This window comes from Ostrinia furnacalis, unplaced genomic scaffold (assembly GCF_004193835.3).
Source record: "Ostrinia furnacalis isolate ACB-3 unplaced genomic scaffold, ASM419383v2 OfSCF2870, whole genome shotgun sequence".
In the NCBI taxonomy this organism is placed as follows: Eukaryota; Metazoa; Arthropoda; class Insecta; order Lepidoptera; family Crambidae; genus Ostrinia; species Ostrinia furnacalis.
Window position 1 is genome coordinate 286,593 of NW_021133109.1, and position 22,593 is coordinate 309,185.

At 40.1% G+C, this 22,593-nt stretch overlaps 4 protein-coding genes across 7 annotated transcripts in view; 3 read left to right on the forward strand and 1 right to left on the reverse strand.

Moving 5' to 3' along the window:
* The window catches only part of LOC114356713 (uncharacterized), a 64,093-nt gene extending 60,304 nt beyond the window's left edge, over positions 1–3,789 (forward strand). Inside the window, exon 2 of the mRNA XM_028310033.1 lies at positions 2,720–3,789. Within this exon, the coding sequence (XP_028165834.1) occupies positions 2,720–3,588 (869 nt within the window). The 3' untranslated portion in view covers positions 3,589–3,789. The remainder of the gene's footprint in view (positions 1–2,719) is intronic.
* Positions 3,790–5,411: 1,622 nt separating this feature from the next.
* Positions 5,412–19,102, forward strand: LOC114356695 (arginine/serine-rich protein PNISR). 3 transcript variants are annotated; one of them, XM_028310009.1, is made up of 12 exons: positions 5,412–5,890; positions 6,287–6,395; positions 6,704–6,865; positions 7,334–7,455; positions 8,281–8,447; positions 10,451–10,576; positions 11,852–11,957; positions 12,201–12,266; positions 13,260–13,336; positions 13,893–14,028; positions 17,085–17,910; positions 18,789–19,102. In XM_028310009.1, the coding sequence occupies exons 1-11, from the start codon at positions 5,581–5,583 to the stop codon at positions 17,885–17,887; spliced, it is 2,184 nt and encodes a 727-aa protein (XP_028165810.1). In that variant the 5' UTR covers positions 5,412–5,580; the 3' UTR covers positions 17,888–17,910; positions 18,789–19,102. The 3 variants fall into 3 exon arrangements, with proteins under 3 accessions (XP_028165810.1, XP_028165809.1, XP_028165811.1); XM_028310008.1 differs by having other exon boundaries at positions 17,085–18,889; XM_028310010.1 differs by lacking the exon at positions 13,893–14,028 and adding an exon at positions 14,886–15,021 and having other exon boundaries at positions 17,085–18,889.
* Tango14 (transport and golgi organization 14) lies at positions 19,089–20,704 on the reverse strand. Its single transcript, XM_028310011.1, has 2 exons — positions 20,270–20,704; positions 19,089–19,900 (listed from the first exon to the last, which is right to left on the reverse strand). The coding sequence occupies exons 1-2, from the start codon at positions 20,568–20,570 to the stop codon at positions 19,434–19,436; spliced, it is 768 nt and encodes a 255-aa protein (XP_028165812.1). The 5' UTR covers positions 20,571–20,704; the 3' UTR covers positions 19,089–19,433.
* Positions 20,705–20,851: 147 nt separating this feature from the next.
* Positions 20,852–22,593, forward strand: RpS30 (ribosomal protein S30). Of its 2 annotated transcripts, none has more exons than XM_028310012.1 (5): positions 20,852–20,934; positions 21,139–21,223; positions 21,340–21,505; positions 22,030–22,123; positions 22,487–22,593. In XM_028310012.1, exons 1-5 carry the CDS (start codon positions 20,930–20,932, stop codon positions 22,542–22,544), a joined length of 408 nt encoding a protein of 135 aa, XP_028165813.1. In that variant the 5' UTR covers positions 20,852–20,929; the 3' UTR covers positions 22,545–22,593. The 2 variants fall into 2 exon arrangements, with proteins under 2 accessions (XP_028165813.1, XP_028165814.1); XM_028310013.1 differs by having other exon boundaries at positions 20,923–20,987.

The following is a 22,593-nucleotide window of genomic DNA, read 5'->3' on the forward strand; positions in this document are numbered from 1 at the left end:
TTAACTTCTACCTAATTGCTAATTGTAATGATTCTGTAACATAACAGAGACTAAAATGTCTAAAATTAACACGAAACTGTTTAAACTAAATGAATAAAGTTAATATTCAACGCTTTCTGCTCAATTTTCAAACAATAAAATTACAAGTTTTTTAAACAAAGAGTTGTAACACAATATGACTTACCGTAGCCATTGTCTTATACGGAGTATTATAATAATAACTAGATAAAATCTTGTTGACAATACCAGTAAGTAATCATATTACCAAATAAAGTAGACTTGTTTGGTGAAATCTAGCTTTCGCTTAATCTTTCATGGCTAATGTGAGGTAATACAAGCAGCAGGCTTTTTGGCATAAACATAACCCGGAGAAGGCAACAAGCCTCTGACCCTTCATAAATTCGTCTCTCACATTTAATTGGACGTGATTACTCAACAATACCCCTTGACTCCAATCGTGCATTACCTTCGTCGAGACAAGGAAGTTTCGGGTGTAATCATGAGCCTTAGTTATTGCGCATCATTACATGATCAAATGCGATACTACTGTCGTTTGTGTGCAACCAGCCTAACCCCAACTTTCTCCTGACCCCAGCCTTAGTCGGTCAGTTTTGAAACACAACGGTTTTCCGATGAAAAATGTAAATTTAAACCCGATTTGAGGTCGGAGGTTAGAGGTTACTAGCAAATTACTATTATGGTTATTATTGCCATTAAACTCGAACATGCAACATTTAATCATCGATGCTCCTAATTTGACACCACAGCATTGACTCAATGCAAAATATTGTTAGGAAATCATTTTTAAATGGAAACTACTGCTTAACTGCTGCCGTTAGTAGTGTAAGAAAAAAATATTCATACCAACCTCGTACATTCGAATTCGAAATTGAAACTAGGTAGGACCGCAAACTAAAAGCGTTTGCGTAATTCGTCTCAAAAAGCAATTCGAAATTCGATATATGCTTGTATCCTTTTAAAAACAAATGCATAGAGACCACAAACCACAAATGGGCAAGTGGCCAGTGCTCGTATGACATAATAATGCGTTTCTCTATGGTCCAGTCGGACTGGTAGTGCGGAAAACGCGGGGTTTTGAACGACTTGTGAGCGTACCTACCTCGGAGATAACTACCGCCTTTTCTCATACGTAATAACTTCAGAACCAACGCTAATGAGAAATAGCACTAATGCGTTACTACATAGCATAACTAGAAAATTATTTAATAACTTTGACATCGTAAGGATAAGCACCTACGTAACGTACCTCTTACTTACCTGAACTGGTCTTCGCCATCCCATTAGTAAAGGATTTATAAATTACTAGCGGCCGCCCGCGACTTCGTACGGGTGGCTCCCGTTTTACCCTCTTAGGGGTGGAGTTTCGTAAAATCCGTTCTTAGTTAACACCTATGTTCTAAAAGGAACCCCCATGCAAATTTTGAGACTCCTAGCACTTGTAGTTTCAGAGATTTCGTGATGAGTGAGTGAGTCAGTCAGTCAGTAAATCAGTGACCTTTCGCTTTTATAAATATAGATGAAAACAACCTATTTTACTCCGATTGACAGGCAATTAAATTTTTGTTAAAAAAACAAAGTACTGAAAAATGTTCGTGTCTTCACTTTTGTATTTTCTTATTAGGTAGGTACGCTTTGTGGCAAAAGATATTGATTTCGCCCAGAATTTACGCAACAACTACAAAAATATTAGACACATTTTTTCGATTCGAGACTGAGCAGAAGCAAGCAGTGCTAGTTTTATAATTTGTTGTAGAGGAAATCTATAGTGGAATGTATCCAGTTTCCTACTTGCAATCGTATTACGAGTCTCGGTCAACCGCAAAGTGACTTAATAAATGTAATCCGCCTTGTTTACATTACATTACACTTAATATTGGCGCATTTTATTTTATATCCTAGATCTTATTGCGTTTCTTAATGTAACGTCATCGTATTTAGAACAACAGAGTGTTACAACACTAACGATGTCGTAGATTTCTAAAATGCAAGAGATGTTTCTGAAATTGAAATAAGTATTACTTACAAAAGCATTACTTAATTATTACTTGTCGATACTATTAATAGAACACTAGATAATCTAGCTTCTTATACTGGTTTGGCTACTATGCTACTTTGAAGTAGGTAAGGGATCAATGCCAAGGAAATACATTGGATGAGGATTTAACACAATACAATCTCAAAACATCGAAAATAAAGTACTAGGCTGTATGTACTAATAAAGCCTGTAACCACTGTTGTTAGTAAATATTCTGTTATTAATTCAACCAGGAAATATGTAGCACACTACGCACGGTAGTGAGCTTTCTAAGGACGCCTTACTTACGTCATCATCTGCCATAACAAAGCTTCTGTGTGTTCACCTTTATTTCAAAAACCATTCTTATGTCTAACGTCAGAAGGCAACGCCCAATCGCTAGGAAGAGCTGGATTCCATGAATATAATGCATAATGCGGTAGCAAGCGGTGGCATTGTTCTGCGGATGAAATTACAAACCGTGTTTAAGGTTAGGTACCCTTCCAAAATACATATTTGGGTATCATATTGCCTTGCAAAATTTTTATGACTTAATACCTCAGTAAATTTTAGGTAGACATGACTGATGTAACCGTCTACGAATACACGAAACGAATCTAACAAAACACTTCTATGAATTTATAGATATTTATCTGTTCTGATTGGTTTTTCTCCTTGTTTCAGATGACTCGGGAGATCTCAATGCAGAATCGTCAGAAATCATATCAGAAGCAGTGGCGGCACCTTCGTCACTCCGAGCAGGCGTCCAGGAGCCCGAGGCCGCCGCGACGGCCGGCCAGGACCAGGCCGACCACTCCATCGAGCTGGTGGGCGGCTCCCAAACCTTCTTCCCCACCTTTGCCAACCTCTTCGAGCCTCGGCAACAGAACAACTTCAGATTTGGCGGCTTCGGAGACGAGGGCGCCTACAGCCAAAGACCAAACTCCTACCGCTCTCTACTAAACTACCCTCTCTTTGGAAACTACAGAAATAATTTTGAGGGCTTCGGGAAACAGAGCACGCCCGCCGCAGCGCCTCTCATTGACGCCAGCTCCAGTGTCCTCGGATCAGGAAACTTCGGCATCATCAAAGGAGGCACTTTCTTCGCGCAAAACGACGAAGACGACTACAGCGATGGCTTCAATTTCTACAACAACGGACACGGCCGGCCATCTGTCGGAGTCGGGTACATCGCTAACCCTCGGCCCAACTACAACCAGGATCAATTCGCTAACTTCAGAGACTTCGCCGACATCAATGCCCCCTCCAACTCCGCCTACTCGCACTTCGTGGTCGTGTACGCAAACAAAAACGCGACTGTTGACGAAATAAGTGAGGAAACCCGAAAAGTACTGTCTGAGCCCAAAAACATTATTGAGACGCTAGAACGTCTCGACAAAACGCCGTCTCCGCCGAAAATATCAAAAACAAAGGCCAAGTTGCAAGCCACAAAACAAAAGATGGTGAACAAAAAAGAGCAGTGGAAAAAGAAGAACTCAAAATTCCACAGCCTAAAACATGATCCCGAGGAGCCTTTATTAGCGTTAAGTTAAAGTTAGTGTAATTTAAATAGACTTGCGTTACGTAAGTGATTTATACCAGTAGGAAACAGTGTGCAGTGTGACGTCGTGTGCCGCCCGATGTCGAGGCGTGACGAAAAGTTCTCTGTCTAAACTTAATTTTATAAGTGTTGCATGTGTAAGGTTATGTTAATTGTGCGAATGCATTATATGGATGATGAATGAGTGAGCTTTTTGTATGGAAATTGAAATAATAAATTAAAGTATTAAGAATTAAGCAAGATTTTTATTTCGATACCTCTTCTCGTCGTAATGACGTTGCCGTTACAGAGTAGTTCTTGTTTGATATAATTTTACTTAAGACCTATTTAGTCATAGCCTATGAGATCTATTAATATTATAAATGCGAAAGTAACTCTGTCTGTCTGTCTTGCTTTCACGCCTGAACCACTGAACCGATTTTGATGAAATTAGGCATACCTAGATATAGTTTAAGTCCGGGGAAAGGACATAGGATAGTTTTTATCCCGGTTTTTGAAACAGGGACGCGCGCGATAAAGTTTTTCTGTGACAGACAAAATTACATGCGGGTAAAGCCGCGGACGGAAAGCTAGTGCAAATTATAAAGAATGGTTACAGAGTGAGCAAATAATTAAATTTAATGTCAATTATAATCTATTACTATTACTTAATAATAAATCTGTAGAGAGGTCAATTCTGTACATGAAATATATTTTCAAAATAACTATCAGGGGGTGATTAGTGATCGATACTGATGCCAAAAATGCAATCAGTAAAATTTTTGTCTGTCTGTATGTTCCTTATGGAAACAAAAACTGCTCGACGGATTTTAACGAAACTTGGTACAATTATTCTTCATACTCCTGGGCAGGTTATAGTATACTTAGGAATTCCCACGGGAACGGGAATTAGCGGGAAAATCCTTTTGTATGAAAAATCTAAACCGCTTAAGTTAGACGCTTGAAATTTGGCATGCAGGTACCTTAGTAAACTTAAAGCTTAGTTACAACAGGATATTGCGAAATTCCCACGGGAACGGGAGTTAGCGGGAAAAAACATTTGTATGAAAAAATCTAAACCGCGTAAGATAGATGAAGGGGGTAAAACGGGATCCACGATCCACGCGTACGAAGTCGCGGGCGGCTGCTAGTTAGTCAATAAATCCATGCATCAACCATTTATATATCTATCAACAATCAAGTTATTCTTTGTACCTACTTTGAAATAGGAGTGAGACGAGGTTCACTGGCAAAAAATGTCATATGACACTTAGTCTGCTTTTAGTAAAAAATAAAAATTAAATTACCTAATGCAGGGGTACTTTTCCTATTGTAGAGATGTTTGAATTAATTTTTGTTCCTATATCTATCTACCTACCTAAAGTTGCCTATTTCTTTCGATTGTATCTTACTACTGCCTGCATTGTGTGATGATGAATAAAAGATTGCATTCATTGGGAACAAGTGATTTGAAAACTGACACAGCGCCATCTATTTATATTAAAGTAAAACGTTAGTATGCCTACTAACGCCATCTAGCGTTGAGTAGACAAATTAGTTGACAAGAAACCCTGCTTTCATTCTAGTACAACTACTCACCAATAGATGTCACGATAAAGCTGTTCATTTGATTTTATTAATTCTCTTTTATTTTAACAAATACGAAACAATTGAAATGTAATGTAATTATTATAGATAAATTTAATTATTTTTACCGACATTCAAAATAAAAACATTAATTAATTTTTACGTAATATTAAATAAAAACATAAACTTGTTGTCTTTGAAAGTCTCGCTCGTCTAATAATCATAGACAATACAATAATCTTTCTTGAAAAAAAAAGAAAGAGCTGAGTGAAACGGCTGTGAAATTTTTCGCAATTTCTGTAAATAACAAATGCTAAAGATTGTGCAGAAAGTTCCTATTGACATTAAATTAAAGATTATGTCGTGTAAATCTAAAAGTTTATGTTAGACTTGTGTAAATAAACAATTGGTGGCAATCATGTTCTCGGGCAAGGATGCCGCAAATCCTTTATATCCCACGCAGTGGGCTCTAAATCCTAATGCTTATCAGAATGTAGACTCTAGCCAAGTGGACTGGGCTGCTTTGGCGCAACAATGGATCGCTATGAAAGAGGCTGCTGCGATTGTCGCCGTATCGGCAACGCAGCAGTCCGCTTCCAAGGCTGACGCGGAAGAGGGCGAAGCCCCCATGGAGGTGGAAAATCCTGAGAACACAGACGGCCCAGTGCCTTCAGGAGCGGAATGGAACTCTAACACAAACTCTTGGGGCAGCGGATGGAATCAGTGGGGTAAGGAACAAAGATAACCTGAAAGCATTTTGGTNTGTACCAAAATACTACGATATTTCTTTAATCTGCACTGTGTTTAAGTTTTCGACTAACTTAACTAACAATTAGAGCTTCCAGCCATATGCAAATCAATTGAAAGCATATAGCTTCAAGGTTAGAATGAAACATTCCATTGCTTATTTGGATTGTTTATTAGCCTCCGGCATACCAAATTGATTATGTAAATTGGAATACACTAAAGAAACACATAACAATACAGCTTTTATTTAAATGGACAAATTAATGTGGTGACCCTTTTTATTCCTTGAAGTATAGCTAATAAATTAGCCTAGATACAACCTACTTATAATAAAACTCAATTTGTGAAATTGTTATTAAACAATAATTTATCATTAGGATGGGGGTGGTCCGGAGACAATAAGATGGCAGGAGGTGCTGCGATGGGCATGGGCCCTATGATAGATGGTTATGCCGTGGATGCCAATAATGCAGCGGCTATGCCTGGGTAGGTATCGTATATCAACAATATATTTTAGGACTGAGTTTTCTAAGAAAAATATACTCAAAATAAACATTCTTGTTTATTCATGTTGATAAATGCTTCTGAATTTTCATTTAATAACAAGAAAGGCACTGCTGCGCAAACAAGCAGACTGTCATAATTATAATTCTCAAAACTCAGTTAGTTTATTGCTTTCATAATAGTTATATTGATCTTTATATTTATTATATATCATTTGGCTGAAACGAACGAACGAACGAAGCACTCATAGATGTATTTTTCCAACTATATTTACACATTTTTGTTTACAGCTATACAACAGGTACGGTTCCTGCACCAACGTTTCAGCACGGCTACTGGACGGCACCCCAAGCGGAGAGTACCACCAGTCGTAGCAGTAGTCGCAGCAGAGATCGTCGTTCAAAGAGTAGAAATAGAGATCATAAATCTAGTAGAAGTTCGAGATCGACTAGGTAATTATAAGTCAAGCAATGAATGATAAGACTAAGTATCTTTACTGGCAAACATAGACAGATCTCATACAAATGAGACTAAGTAAGCAGTGAGTTTGTTGCGGTGCTTCTTCTCAGCACTTGCCAAATGTTGGTCTCGAAGCGCAGGATAAAAAGATTATGAGACATGTAAAGGCTCCTTAAGAGCAAAATGACGATTTGTAAGACCTATTTATAAGTCTAAACAAATAAAGAAATTTTGACTTTAGCAGATGATAGACTCCATTGAGTCTCCATGGTATAAGGAAGAAAGATAAACTAAAAAGCTAGACCAAAATATTGCAAAATAAAATCTGTCAATTTCTTCAAATAACTTCACAATAAGAGCTTCCATCCATTAATAATGCCAGCGATCCCAGAGCTTCTTTAATGAGCTGTAACCAGCATGATATAATGGCCGCCGATTCAATTTCTAATAAATATTTTCAGAGAAAATAAGGCGCCTGTAATACCGCCCGTTATTGAGCCGATTGTCGCACCGACTGCGATGCCATCAGCAGCAACCATCGACGCGGCAAAGCGACGTCAATTACCTGCATGGATTAGGGAAGGTAGATACGAACTAATTTATTTGATTCAGTCAAAAGTTCAGTTAAATCATCTAAAAATACAGTGTTGGGATGTCCTCCTACATGGTGGACATCCTAACACTCATAATTAATTATAGTAGGGAAGTTCTGGATGCAGACTGCCACTAACCAATCAATCTGGAAATCATTTTTAGAGGCTTATGCTCAGCAAGAGATCCTGTACTTGAAATGATTAAAATGAATTAATTGATTAAATAAAATTAATTAAGAAGTTACTATTAATACACAAAGTATTTATTCAGCGACTCCATTTACAGTCAATCTTGCCATCAAATCTGGGCATAAAGTTTTCTGGGAGTCTGAAAAACTTGCGTAATTTCACTATGTCTCACTCAATATAATTTTATCATGACTTACTTACGTAGTTACTACTCAATCTTCCGTCATCATCATCATCAACAGCCCTTTACAGTCCACTGCTGGACTATGAGCCTCCTCCACTATAGTGGAGGGTTTTGCCATAATCTCCACGCTTGGCAGGCGGGTTGGAGATCGCAGTTTAAAAGATTGATGTTTTTCAGAGAGTGCTGCTGCCCATTCTCTGTTTGATGTGTAGTCCCTAAGTCGCCTCTTACGACACCCGCGGGAAGAGTAGGGGTTGGTGACAAATGTATTCTACTCTGCCGTCACCAATCTTCCGTATTCACAAACATTACACAGGGTGACACACGAACCAATCGCAGAGCTCTATTCATCNCATTCATCATTGTGCGTTCGATTCACTGCTTCATTTAAGCAAGCATCGCTTGTGAATACTGGCGTAATACTCTCTCATTTATTCTTAAGGTCTGGAAAAAATGGAGCGCGAGAAACAACGGGCTATAGAACGTGAGCAAGAGCTGAAGGCGCGGGAGGAAGCGGAGAAGGAGAAAAAGAAGTTAGAAGAGGAAGAGATGGCGCGCATGAAGGCCGAGGCGGGCGGCGAGCCCGTGCCGCCTCCCAAGAGCAAATTCGTAAGTCTAGTACAATGTAAACTCAGTAAAACCACAGAATAATAATAAGTACTTCGTACAGAAGATTTTCTTCGCGAAAGTATTTAAAAAAATGTATGTTCAATGTCGTTAACAATATGGTGTAATTCAGCTTGTCTCAAGAGTCGAGCACCAATTTGTTGACAAACCTCAGTGATCGGTACTGCGCCGAAGACATAGGGCTGACTTCGGTAAAATGATGTGTGACGTGAGGTGCCAAACTGCGAAAAATGGCGGAGGAAATACATGAATAAGCATGAATTATATTTTGTGTTTCTAATATTATTGAGGCAGTTAAAAAATACTGTAGAGTATAATTAATTGCACCACTGTTTTTACATATGGTTTATTGTCTTTACAATGCAACTGGGTGAAGAATACGTGCGTGCGTCAATACTCGCTCGTGATTGTCCTGTCGATTTGGTATCTCAGGAGGGGTAGTCGCGCGTGTTTTGTTTTCGATGCAAACTCGCGGAGATGAACACGCCTGGTAAAACTCAACTCATCACTCACTCATTTATTTCTGTAAGTAGGCTTTAAAAAGCACTTTTACACGTCCCAGTATTAACCCTACCACTACTTCAGGACAATAAATGGGCCAGTGCTGAGAAGAAGCAGCGCAAGAAACTCAGACACTATTGTCAGCCTCTTTTTCAAAGGTTTACAGGTTTTCAAAATACATAGTTATAAATATTTATGCGAGCTAGGCAGTTACGCATCCCAAAAATTTTTATCTTTTAAATAATCATCGACTTTATAGTAGCCCTGGAACTATATATGATCACAGACAGAATAATATTAAGTACTACCAGGCCTCTCAGCGAGCTTGCATCGAAAACAAAACGTGCGACTACCTGAGGTACCTAATAATCGACAGGACAATCACGAGCGAGTATTGACACACGCACTACCACGTGTATTCTTCACCCATTTGCATTGTAAAGACATTAAACTATGTGTAAAAACAGTGGTGTAATTAATACTGTGCAGTATTTTTTAACTGCCTGAATAATATAATAGAAACACAAAATATAAGTAATTCATGCTTATTCATGTATTTCCTCCGCCATTTTCCGCAGTTTGGCACCTCACCGTCACACATCATTTTACCGAAGTCAGCCCTATGGCTTCGGCGCAGTACCGATCACTAACGTTTGTCAACAAAATGGTGCTCGACTGTTGAGACAAGCTAAATTACACCATATTGTTAACCACATTGAGCATACATTTTTTTAAATACCTTCGCGAAGAAAATCTTCTTACATAGTACTTCATACGTCAGTGATCGGTACTGTACCGATGCGATAGGGCTTGACTAGTGAGGTATGGAAACGGCACAGGAGGGGTGACTACAAATCTGAAGCACATTTAAGTCTTGCTGACGTTTGACATCCCATAAATTAAACACCCTCCCATGCCGCTCCAATACCTCAGGCACTGATTAAAGCGCTGGACCTAAAGCCTGGTCCGTGAGCACGTAGAATCCCGTCCAATGACCCCAAGCTACCCATCCTTATCGCTCGCGCGTAATTATATTGCTGTCGCGACTGTGCGACGCGCGCCCGCAGTGAGTGTGCGAGCGCGACACACTGCGGGCGCGCGTCGCACAGTCGCGACATTCTGAAGACGACATTCAGACAATCAGAAGCACATTTAAGTCTTGCTGACGTTTGACATCCCATAAATTAAACACCCTCCCGTGCCGCTCCCATATCTCAGGCACTGATTAAAGCGCTGGACCTAAAGCCTGGTCCGTGAGCACGTAGAATCCCGTCCAATGACCCCAAGCTGCCCATCCTTGTCGCTCGCACGTAATTATGTTGCTGTCGCGCTCGCACACTCACTGCCGGCGCGCGTCGCACAGTCGCGACAGCGATATAATTACGCGCGAGCGATAAGGATGGGTAGCTTGGGGTCATTGGACGGGATTCTACGTGCTCACGGACCAGGCTTTAGTCGTCCTAAACTTGATGCTTATCCCCCAGGAGTCGGAGTCGGAAGGCGAGGAGTCGGAGAAGGAAGAGGCGGCGCCGGAGCCCGCCGCGCCCGCGCCGCCGCCGCCGCCGCCGCCGCTCGTGCGCCGGACGAAGGAGGAGATCATGCAAGAAGTGGTCAGTATCCCAACTAATATTATAAATGCGAAAGTAACTCTGTCTGTCTGTCTGTTTGTCTGTCTGTCTGTTACGCTTTCCCGCTTAAACCTCGCAACCGATTTTGATGAAATTTGGCATAGAGATAGTTTGAGTCCCGGGAAAGAACATAGGATAGTTTTTATCCCGGTTTTTGAAACAGGGACGCGCGCGATAAAGTTTTTCTGTGACAGACAAAATTCCACGCGGGCGAAGCCGCGGGCGGAAAGCTAGTTGAAATAATTTAAGTTGGTATCAAACTTGTGTGGAGCAGTTATTACCATGTGACAGTGAAATATTACTCTTTACAATTAACTCAAACTAACTAGTGGTTATTAGAACAACCTCTGAAACTGAACCATTAGGGAGCTAGACTAGAGTCTAGCTCGGATTCAAGATGCGGGTGGTTTCTACAATGCGGCATGCATCGGGCCCGTAATCCACATTCGGGGAACCATTTTCACTTGTCAATGAGGGCTATCGTTTTTATACTTAACAGTTGGCACCCCTGCGGCCCTGGCGATTGACAGGACCTTACTCTACAGTGGCGCCATCTTGATGAGTGCAAATGCGATAGTCCTCCTCCTACCACTTTAGCGCTCACAAGTTGGCGCCACTGTCTTCGCTACTAGCAAGTGACAGGACCTTACTCTACAGTGGCGCTAACTGGTGAGCGCTAAAACGATAGCCCTCATTGGAATAAAGTCGTGTTACTCGCGAGTATTGTCAACTTTGGGTGTCACGAACTATTTGACGCTAACTGTGTTATGTTTCCTCTGATACCAAAACCATGGATAATATGTTATAACTTATAATCAACGAAGGTCCGGGATGCGAGCAACGCAGATCCGGTCGTGGAAATCTATCAAGAAGACATACACTTCCAGTTTGGTTTCAACGATGAATTTCATTTATTTATGCCATAAGGGCAGTGGCGGATTTACAGTTTTGCCGTCCGTAGGCTAGGGTGGGGTTGGATCTTTATTTTTATCTTCTGAAATCGAGTAAGCGTCATCTGAAATCTGCTGCCCCTAAGCCGCGGCCCATACGGCCTATTGACAGATCCAGGACTGCATAAGGGTCACTGGGTCGCCAAGAATTATGTTATTTTGTTTATTAACTGACTTATAAGTAGCAATGCAAATACTGAAATTAGATTCATAACTTGCAGTAAGTTGCAGTAAAATCTATATTTAAGAGTTCAATATTGATTCAGACAATTTAACTGGATCACTAAATTATCTTTACTTTCAACAGATGTTAGCGGTCCGCCGCTCGTTGACCGAGATCCTCCTAGAGGTGACCGATCAGGAGATCCAAATGGTGAGCCAGGAAGAGTTGGCCCGATATACCGCCGCACAAGGTATTTCCGCTCATATAGGCTTAGCCAAAACGGCCCGAAGACCTTACTCTATACCACGAGAAACACTCGCGTACTGACTCTAAAACTGTGATACTACACTGTGATAAAATCCACCTCAAACAAGAAACGTGTTGTGAAATGTGTTTTATTTATCGCTAATAAAGTCTTATTTCAGATGTTGCCTGTTGAGAAATTAATACATGTGGTGTGTGATTAATGTTGGTTTTATTTATATGGTAAAAGCGTCGCGACTCAACGCTATGAAGGCGAGCAAGTCGAAGGCACTCGCCGCTATCGCCACCGGGCTCGGTGAGTTCACTTCCTAAAGATCTGCTTGTGGAAATAACTCGCAAATGTTACCTATATCAATACTCTAAATATTATATTTATCATCCTCAATGTTTCTATTGATAATTTGTTGCGTGAAAGTTGAAACATAAAACTGTTTTGCGAGATAGTTCCTGTTCACGTAAATGGTGGTTTTCTTTTAAGAGAACAAATGAATAGTGGTCAATATCTAAACCACCATCTACGTGTACCTGAAACCCTTTTATTTCAGCGGTGGTGCGACTAAATTTGAGTTAAAATAAAAAAGTATTGACATTGGTGATACTCAGTTTATCCGCAATGTTTATTGGGAATAATTGGTAAGAAAATATACAGAATTTTCTATAGATGTCCTATAATTTTGGCATTTTTGTGTCTCAATTATTTTTCTTATTGTGCATTCGATTTAACACGTTTTCTAAAAGCTCAGAAAAGAAATCTCGAAACATCTCTATTGTTTTGTTCAGTGTGGCAAAAAGCTCAGTATTACTCGTGAAAATGGATCAGGGCGCTGATCTTCAGCAGGGTGATAAAACGTGTTAAATCGTATATCCTTTTCACGAACATTCGGGAACATCTCACATCTCCGTTTACATTTCACAACAATATTAATGCAAGTCCTATAACGGGCATAGTACGCTCAAATTAATGAGGGCTATCGTTTTTGCGCTCACCAGTTGGCGCCACTGTTGAGTAAGGTCTTGTCACTTGCTAGTGGCGAAGACAGTGGCACCAACTTGTGAGCGCTAAAGTGGTAGGAGGACTATCGCATTTGCACTCATCAAGATGGCGCCACTGTAGAGTAAGGTCCTGTCAATCGCCAGTGGTGCCAACTGTTAAGTATAAATACGATAGCCCTCATTCTTTTTGGACCTTAACACAAACGAATAAGAATCAAAATGTTCGTAAGAAAGGTGCATTAGTGCGTGCGCGGTGTTATGTGCCGAGCGTTGTGTGACGTGTGCGCTTGCGCAGGGCTGGGCGCATACGAGAGCAGCAGCGACGACAGCGGCGACGAAGACCAGCCCGACGTGTCTGACCAGCAGCTGCAGGTCAGTATGGCATATTATTTATGTCCTACATCAAACTACAATTCTTCAAAATCAATAATATTCAATTTTGATCACTGGTGGCACTTTGTTCATAAGACCGTCTGTACATCAATTTTTATTTCAACTTGCTCCTTACATTTTCGTCTCTTTCATTTCTACACTGAATGGTGAATAACTTTTTGAACCGAATAATATCAGCCAATCGCAGCCTACTGTTAGATGGGAAACTCAATGAACACCATCCCCTATTCTATATTCTGCCTGCCAGCTTACCTTCTTGAGTATGATGGTCCATCAAAAAGGAGTAGTTTTTCGTACCACATGTTCATAGAACCGTCAATTCCATTAGTGAATTTACTAAACCTTTTTATAGAATACTCCGCTTAGTATTCGTCATCAATACGGCAGAAAGACATCTGTCTTGTTCCTTTTTTTGCAATAGCGCTTGTCAATAGACTTACTATTTATCTTGTAATAGGATTTACATGTAGCGTATTTTCAACAATTTCAACCTTACTGCTGTTGGCTTCCTATAATACCAACATCATCTTCCCAGGATATAATCAAGCGCAAGCGGCAGGAGTTCGAGCGGACGTCGCGCGAGATAGAAGCGGAGGTGCGCCGCGCGGAGCTGAAGGAAGGCGGCGGAGACTCCACACCTCGGGCAACCACGCCGGAGCGGCCCAGGCAGCGTGAGTATCATCATCATCATCTCAGGACATAACCAAGCGCAANAGGGCTATCGTTTTTATACTTAACAGTTGGCACCCCTGGCGATTGACAGGACCTTACTCTACAGTTGCTTGTACATCTAATCTTGATGAGTGCAAATACGATAGTCCTCCTACCACTTTAGCGCTCACAAGTTGGCGCCACTGTCTTCGCTACTAGCAAGTGACAGGACCTCTTTTACTCTACAGTGGCGCTAACTGGTGAGCGCCAAAACGATAGCCCTCATTGCATAAGGTGCTAGGATTTAGCTTTACGTACAAAATGTACACACGGCCACAATGTTAACTATCCATTTCCATTTTTGCTCTCGCTCTCATCAAATGGTGATTCTTTGCGATAAAACGAGACGACATGACATGCAATGGATAGTTACCACTGTTGCCGATGGTACAGACAGTAGAGGACATCAGATTTTTGTGGATATCTAATACAAATACAGTTTAACTTATGCTCTTTTGTGAAATGTTCATTATGATTTACATTTTAATATTATCAATCACATCTTAAATGATACTCCGTTTAATCATAGTTATTTCATTATATCAGTCCAAAGCGACACGACTTGTTTTTCTAGCCATAGCCAGTTAACTACTGAGTATAGTTTACCGAGTAAGAGACCGAGTTCGTCTTTCACAACATTTATTTTGACGAAACAATGGCTCCATTTGACAATGTTTTTATGGAATATTCCCCAATAAATACGACAGAGCACTTTTTTGCTTGTGAACCAACTATCCCCACTTTACGTTAGGTTTTACATGTAGCGTATTTTCAAGCATATTACATTCTTCAACTTCATATCCTAAACGTTGACCAGGACATAATCAAGCGCAAGCGGCAGGAGTTCGAGCGGACGTCGCGTGAGATAGAAGCGGAGGTGCGCCGCGCGGAGCTGAAGGAAGGCGGCGGAGACTCCACGCCTCGGGCAACCACACCCGAGCGGCCCAGGCTGCGTGAGTATCATCGTCTCAGGACCGCCTCTGTGGTCTAGTGGTAAGACCACCTGCTTCAGACGCAGAGGTCCCGGGTTCGATTCCCAGTGGGGGCAGATTTTTCTGTTCGGTTTGGTTGGTGGTAGGGCTTGTTCTAAGTCCGCCTGGCTAGCTACCACCATCTTACCTAAGTCTGTCGCCATAACAACAATGTTAACAGCATTATTGTGTTCCGGCAGTTAGAGGTAAGATAGCCAGTTCCTCCGTGGTTGAGGATTCCGGGTGAAGCTCGCTTCCACCTTCGGCCTGATCATCACTTACCATCAGGTGAGATACAGGCCAAGAGCTTCCTCGTTGTGGATAAAAAAAAAAAAAAGGACATAACCAAGCGCAAGCGGCAGGAGTTCGAGCGGACGAAGGAAGGCGGCGGAGACCACACCTCGCGCAACCATACCGGAGCGGCCCAGGCAGCGTGTGTATCATCATCTCAGGACACAACCAAGCGCAAGCGGCAGGAGTTCGAGCGGACGAAGGAAGGCGGCGAAGACCACACCTCGGACAACCATGCCGGAGCGGCCCAGGCAACGTAAGTACAGGGGGCGTAGTGTGAGTTTACGTCAAACGCATTCGATGTCGACTGCGTAAATGTGACATTAAATGTATGACGGATTGTACAGCGCCCCTAGCGGAAACTTTCAAGAACTAAAATCTTCATATATTTTTTTAACGCACTCGCTGGTGATGACGTTTTGTGTAAACTCACACTAAGCCCTCTGAATGAATTTTAGAGCTCTTTCAAATGAGACGTTTAGAGAGGGCCGTTTGTCGTCCATTTACACACTATAAAGTGTATGACAACTGCGTTGAAATAAAAATGTCAATCAGTTACCGATAGAGTGTCTTGCCATTAGTTATTACATATTAAGACTTTCGTTAAGAGTGTTAGTTATTCTATTGTCATTGCCACCTTTGTGTAACCTTATGCTGAATATTAATTTATTTTTCATGTTAGGCTATGACGTCACAAACAATTTTGAATTCTGCATAAAATAACGGGTGTAAAAAAACCTATCACGAAGCCGAAGGCTACTTATTCTCCACATCATGAGGATCATTTTTTTCTTTGGGACCATACCTGGGAAACTTGTNCGAACGGACGAAGGAGGCCGGCGACGACGCCATGCCGGAGCGGCCCAGGCAGCGTAAGTACAGGGGGCGTAGTGTGAGTTTACGTCAAACGCATTCGATGTCGACCGCGTAAAAAAGTGTCATTAAATGTATGACGGGTTGTACAGCGCCCCTAGCGGAAACTTTCAAGAACTAAAATCTTCATATATTTTTTAACGCACTCGCTGGTGATGACGTTTGGTGTAAACTCACACTAAGCCCTCTGAATGAATTTTAGAGCTCTTTCAAATTAGACGTTTTGAGACGGACGTTTGTCGTCCGTTTGCACACTATAAATTGTATGACAACTGCGCGCGTAGAAATAAAAATGACAATCAGTTACCAATAGAGTGTCTTGCAAACGCACGATTGACGTACGTGTAAAGGTTTAATTTGAAAGATCTCTTAAGATTAACACCCAGTGTGACGCCACTACCCTGTCCTAGGTCCAAGGTGAACGACAAATATCAATAGTCGTATACAATAGTGACCTACGAGTATGTAATCCCGTACAAAACACGTGTCATGAAGTATTAATATAACGTAAGTTAACGGGTAACGGTTTACTTGTTGCTCTCGCATTCATGATTTGGCAAAAATTTGCTCGAAACCGATACCATCACTGGTCAAAATGGCCGTAAAGAATGCCCCATTGGTAATAAACTATGTTCTTGGTATTTCAAGGGTTCAATTTATTATTTTTGTTTCATTAGTCATTACATATTAAGACTTTCGTTATGAGTGTTAGTTACTCTATTGTCATTGTCACCTTTGTGTAACCTTGTGCTGAATATTAATTTATTCTTCATGTTAGACTATGACGTCACAAAAAATTTGTGAATATTCTTTCAAATGTTTAAAACCTTCTGAATATTCTTTTTAACATCTATGTATAATATTTGTTCTTTTTGTTACAGCAAATTCAGCAACACCCCCTCCACCGGATAGCGAGACGCCAGAGAAACTGCCGGAACGTCGTCCGTCCAGAGACAAGAAGAGCAACCACAAGTCTAGCGACCGCGTAGACGGCGTCAGAAAACTAGAAGTCATCCCCGAGGAGAAACCAAAGAAATCCAGCAAAAAGGAACACACTCCTAGTCCACAGAAGAGTAACAAAACAAACAAAGGAAGTTCAACTTCAAGCGACTCGGAACAAGACTCATCCTCCGGCACAGATGGTACCTCCTCGGAGAGTGAAATTGAACAAAAAGTCGAATCGAAACAAGCAAAAAAACGCAAACGACGAAGCTCAAGTTCTAGTGAATCCCAAAAGAAATCAAAGAAACTAAAAAAGGAGAAGTCTCGTAAATCAGAAGACAAATACTCAAAATCGAAATACGACAGTTACGAGAAATCGGAAAAATCAAGATCGAGGAAAAAGGATGATTCCGACAGGCATAAGTCATCCAGGAGTAAAGATTACGACAAGTCAGTCAAAGACAAATATAGGGATGACTCGGACGATGATCGTCCGAGGAAGCGTTCAAAGCGTTCGCGGTCGACGAGTTACGAGTCTCGGTCGGGACGCCGGCGCGCGTCGCGGGACTCGTCGCGCTCGCGCCGGCGGGACAGGCGCTCTTACGATAGGGACAGCTCCAAGCGCGACCGCTCCCACGAGAGGTCGGGCCGCGACTACGACAAGTATGATAGGTATGAGCGGTCTAGGGAGCACGACCGGAGGCGCTCTCGCAGCGGCAGCCACGCGCGCCACCGCCGGTGAACACCAGGTTACAAATGCAAAAGGTTGTATTTTAATTCATTTCTAATTTGCCCCCAAAATTTTGTCCAATCGTTGTCAGTTCCGAACGAATTTCTGTGTCAGTATGGTTGGATCATGAATGATTTAGAATAGTTTGCGTACCAGTGGCGGATTTACCAGCAGGCTGAGTAGGCTGAAGCCTAGGGCAGCAAATTTTAAGGGACGGCAGATTTAGTTCATAATGTTGACGTACTTTTTAAAACTGTCAAAACGACTCTCCCATAGATTTTTTATGGCAATACTGCTTGTATAGTGACGTCACTATTTTGTCAACTCGAACTACTTTTTTCAATTATAATGCAAACTAAAATCTTAATTTACAGGTAATTTAAATACGAATATTTCAATGTTCGCCAGGCCAGGCAAATAAGATCCAACAATCATTCATGGTTCAGCCATCATGATACGAATTTCTTATGAACTTGAGCTGTAGATATTGTTGAAGTAGTGTTATTTTTTACTCTAAACCCAATCAAGGGTTATTAGCTGTGATATTTCACATGGTTAGTGAGTTAGGGAAATAATAAATGGCCTATAGTTTATTTGCGGGTTCTGTATTCTCTGTTAAAATATTGAGTAAAAAATTTTCAATGTTACTGACAGTGATTCTTATATTTACATCGAAAATGTATCATATCAACCTGAACTTTACCCACATAGATATTCAATGTTATTTTCAATGGGATGAAATTTTACTTTTTTGTTAGTTATTTATAAACTGAGAGTTTACATAAATTCTTTATCTTTCTTATCTTGAATTGTACTTATCGATATTGTATATAGCCAAGGTTTTATTATCAAGAGGATGACCTCATGCGTAAGTCAAAGTCTGTGATATATTGTTTTATTTTTTCTCTTGCAGGTTGGGGCATTCGCTTCAGGTGTACATATTCTATCGTTTGTGTATAGTATTTTAGTGTGCTTCAGCATTCATGAATTATTCCAATAATAATACTAATAAGATTCTTGTCTTTTATTTTTTCAACCTTGTAATTATGGAAATTTTAATAGATAGGTACTATACATTTTTAAAAAGATACAAGGTTCATTTGTAAGAATTTATTATTGTACTTACTATATACAGCTATTATGTAACTACCTATAATATTTTCAAAATGAAGTAGTTGTTTACTATTTATTGCATTTTTTAAATTGTGTACAAGCACCATTCCAGTTTGATGTTAAGGAAACAATTTTAACTAGTATTCTTAATTCAATACATACTCTACATATTGAATCTATATAATATATGGAAGATAGTTTCAATATCCCATTTTAGCTTACAGTTAACTTTACATTCTGCACTTCATGTAAAGTTTGCCATAGGAAATAATATTTGATCAATTACAAATAGTCCTTACTTAATGTAAAACTAGGAAACAGAAGTTATATAAAATTTCGATCTCTGCACAATCAGGTAAACACCATTAAAACAAGGACAGCATAAAATAAATAACTCACATTTCTTTTCACTTAGGCCTACCATTTGCTACTCAACATTTAACATTTATTTACCAAACCTTTGATCACATTTATTATATTTATACAAAGCCCCTAAATAGCTGTTAACGTTTATACAATGGTCTATAGACACTTGCACAAACTCTGTGAGTCTTACTTGCCATGGTAAAAACCCATGGGAACTACATAATGATCCAGAATAAAGAATTAATTCTGGATCAGGAATGGCAGGAGGGTACATTACAGCGAGAGCTTCCCCCAACTCTTGTGCTGTATATTCCTCCGACTCGCGTCTACAAATTACTTTATTATTAGCAATATCACTTATACATTGTGCAATTTTTGGTCTACCATCACTACTAGTAAAAATATTGACTGTTACAGTGTGTGCTTGCGTTCCATTAGTGTAACCATTTAGATTTGGCAATTTGGACCACTTAATGCAACCAGGTATCCCTTTCTTACATTTTTCTACTTCCAAAAATAGTTTCTCCTCATTGCTTTTGAGTTCACCTGAAAAGAAATTAACGTTTCCTTAATGATTACTCTAAAAATAAGATTTACAGGATAGAATGAATAGGACTTGTGTTAAAATTATTCTAAGAAATAGGCATGAGAAGAAGTGTGTCTCATTGCTTTTCTAATGTTAGAATACAAATGAGGTAAGTTTCTTGTTCATATCAGTAATCATTATAAAAAAAGGCACATGTAAGTTGAATGTATCATTAATTTAAGCCACCTAATCCCTTTTTAACCAAACATTCCAATGATTTTTTTTCTTTTATAAGTTTATGAAAGATTGAATTTCCCTCTATCAGGCATGTCGTTAGATGTTCATAGATAGGCAATTTCATTATTAAAACTAGTGAAATAAATATTTACCTGTGATGTCATGAAAACTGACGTAAGGAACTCCAGCCACGAGACTCCAAATCACCACCAGAGCGAGGCTTTGCAATGAATGTTCACTTGTGTCTGCTAGAACTACTAAATGCTTTGGCTTCTTCTTTATGTCTGGCAAGTGCTTCAATATCACCTTGATATCCTTCTCTGTCCCTTGATCACTGGGAAAGTCGCCCTTTTTTGTCCAAAATCGGCAATAAACATTTTGAACAGCAACAAGTACATTCACAACCCAATGCGTAAGAGTAAATAAAAACTGCCGAAGCAGTCGCGACAGCATATTCGAAGATAAAATGTCGCGTTATAAACGACGAAAACTGTGTTTATTTAGCATTTTAGCAAAAGAAATTAATCACACGGATCGTCCGTCGTCGGCGAGTCAGCCGCTTTTTCCGGCTAACCAATCACGAGCTCTAGGGTGGAAATCAATTTTGCCACCTTGCCAACAAAAAATCTTTTTTTTTACTGTAATTGACAGCTTTTTTCCTCGGATTTCTGTCTTTTGCCAATTCAAAATGAGCTCAACCATGTCGTATCTATAACCATTGCATTATTTTTTTTTTTAATCTGTGATGTATATGCCATTTCCTGTCTAGAGCTGCGGCCATCTTTGTTTCTTTTACTTGTCAAATTTGGTTGATGAGGTTAGTAGTTTCGTAAAATACCACATTTTACTGTATTTTGAGCCATTCCAAATGTAAGAACAGTTTGATTCTATCCAAAAAATAACGTGTGTGGCATCAGTTTACTGTTACCGTGTAGATTTGTTGCATTGTCTTTTGAAATAGATTACAGTGACTTCCCCTCTTGAGACCACGCCGCTGCAATATTGCGTGTTTTATTTTCAGAAATCCCAAAATGCAGTTGCACATCAGAGGACAGTCGACGCACGTCTTGGACGTCAATGGAGAAGAGTCCATTGCTCAGATCAAGGTAGAGTTAAATAATTACTATAAAACATTGGTCGCGAAAGGTTATAAAAGACCACGACTTCAAAATCTCTTTTTATGTCCCTTCGTGGTGTGTTAACCTGTTTGATTGTGTTGTAGGACCGTCTCCGTGCTCTCGCCGGAGTTGAGGATGAGGACCTGACCCTCTCCCTCTGCGGTGCTCCCCTGGAGGACTCGTGCTTGGTGTCAGAACTTTCGTCCTCAGAATTGGACCTGACCGTTCCACTGCTTGGTGGTAAAGTGCACGGTTCCTTGGCTCGTGCCGGTAAGTTTCTGTTATATCTATATTTGTGTTTTGGCGCAATTGCCAAATTATTAGTTTTATTTTATAGATACTCTGTCTGTGCGTGGTACTATGCCAATCAACAATGTATCATTACTGTTCATGTTTCCATATTTGATATGGCTGTACCTGAGAGTAAATTGGAAACTTGGGCATTTATGGAGTTACCTACAAACAATGTGAATGGCTTATAACTTTTTGACTACACTGATAACTTTAGGTAGATAGACATGTCATTGTGGTATTCTTGTTCTTGTCGTGTCGACAATAAACCTACACAGAGTCAGCCCAAAACTCCACCACACGAGTGGTGTTAAAAATCCCATATTGTGGTATTAAAAAATCACATAGTGATGGGATGATCTGTTTCTTTTCTGGGTGATTTGGGCTCCAGCCATTCTCATATTTGGGCCTTACAAACACATTTGGTGACACATTGTTGGCTGATATTTTGGTTTCATTGTACTAAAAAATTATGTGTTATAAATAAATAATACTTTTTTCAGGTAAGGTCAAAGGTCAGACCCCCAAAGTGGAGAAACAGCAAAAGAAGAAGAAGAAGACTGGCCGTGCCAAGCGTAGGATCCAGTACAACAGAAGGTAATTGTTTTTTACATAAATTAATTGATTTCGTGTCGAAGGGTACACTAATGATACAGACTAACACTGTAATGATGTAATTGTAAATCATTATTCAGATGTTATTGCTTTGCCATTTAGGACACAATTTGGACTACCTCTTATCTTTCTTCAAAACATTTGCTGTAAATAATCAAATATTTCATACCCAGTTTATTGGAAGAATCATAATTGGCAGGGCATAGAAAACCTTTGTGATCTGTTTGGTTATTTATTTTATAGGAAGTTCGCACTTTATCGTTTTCGAAAGAACCGAAACGCCGAACATCCTCAGCATAAATTAATCACATGAGAGCTTACTTATGTTTTTGTTATTATTTTCAGATTCGTCAATGTTGTGCAGACCTTCGGCCGTCGCCGTGGACCCAACTCCAACTCGTAGGTTTATTATTTGTAAATAATATGCAAATATAACATCTTATTTGCCCAAA

Bases quoted from the DNA above. Each gene is read 5' to 3' on its own strand.
- LOC114356695 (XM_028310009.1), top strand. From the start codon at position 5,581: ATGTTCTCGGGCAAGGATGCCGCAAATCCTTTATATCCCACGCAGTGG. The intron at 6,866-7,333 runs GTAATTATAAGT...AAATATTTTCAG, and splicing joins AGAAGTTCGAGATCGACTAG to AGAAAATAAGGCGCCTGTAA. The intron at 12,267-13,259 runs GTGAGTTCACTT...GCGCTTGCGCAG, and splicing joins CGCTATCGCCACCGGGCTCG to GGCTGGGCGCATACGAGAGC.
- Tango14 (XM_028310011.1), bottom strand. From the start codon at position 20,570: ATGCTGTCGCGACTGCTTCGGCAGTTTTTATTTACTCTTACGCATTGG. The intron at 19,901-20,269 runs GTAAATATTTAT...ATTTCTTTTCAG, and splicing joins CAGTTTTCATGACATCACAG to GTGAACTCAAAAGCAATGAG.
- RpS30 (XM_028310012.1), top strand. The intron at 21,506-22,029 runs GTAAGTTTCTGT...TACTTTTTTCAG, and splicing joins CGGTTCCTTGGCTCGTGCCG to GTAAGGTCAAAGGTCAGACC. The intron at 22,124-22,486 runs GTAATTGTTTTT...TATTATTTTCAG, and splicing joins AGGATCCAGTACAACAGAAG to ATTCGTCAATGTTGTGCAGA.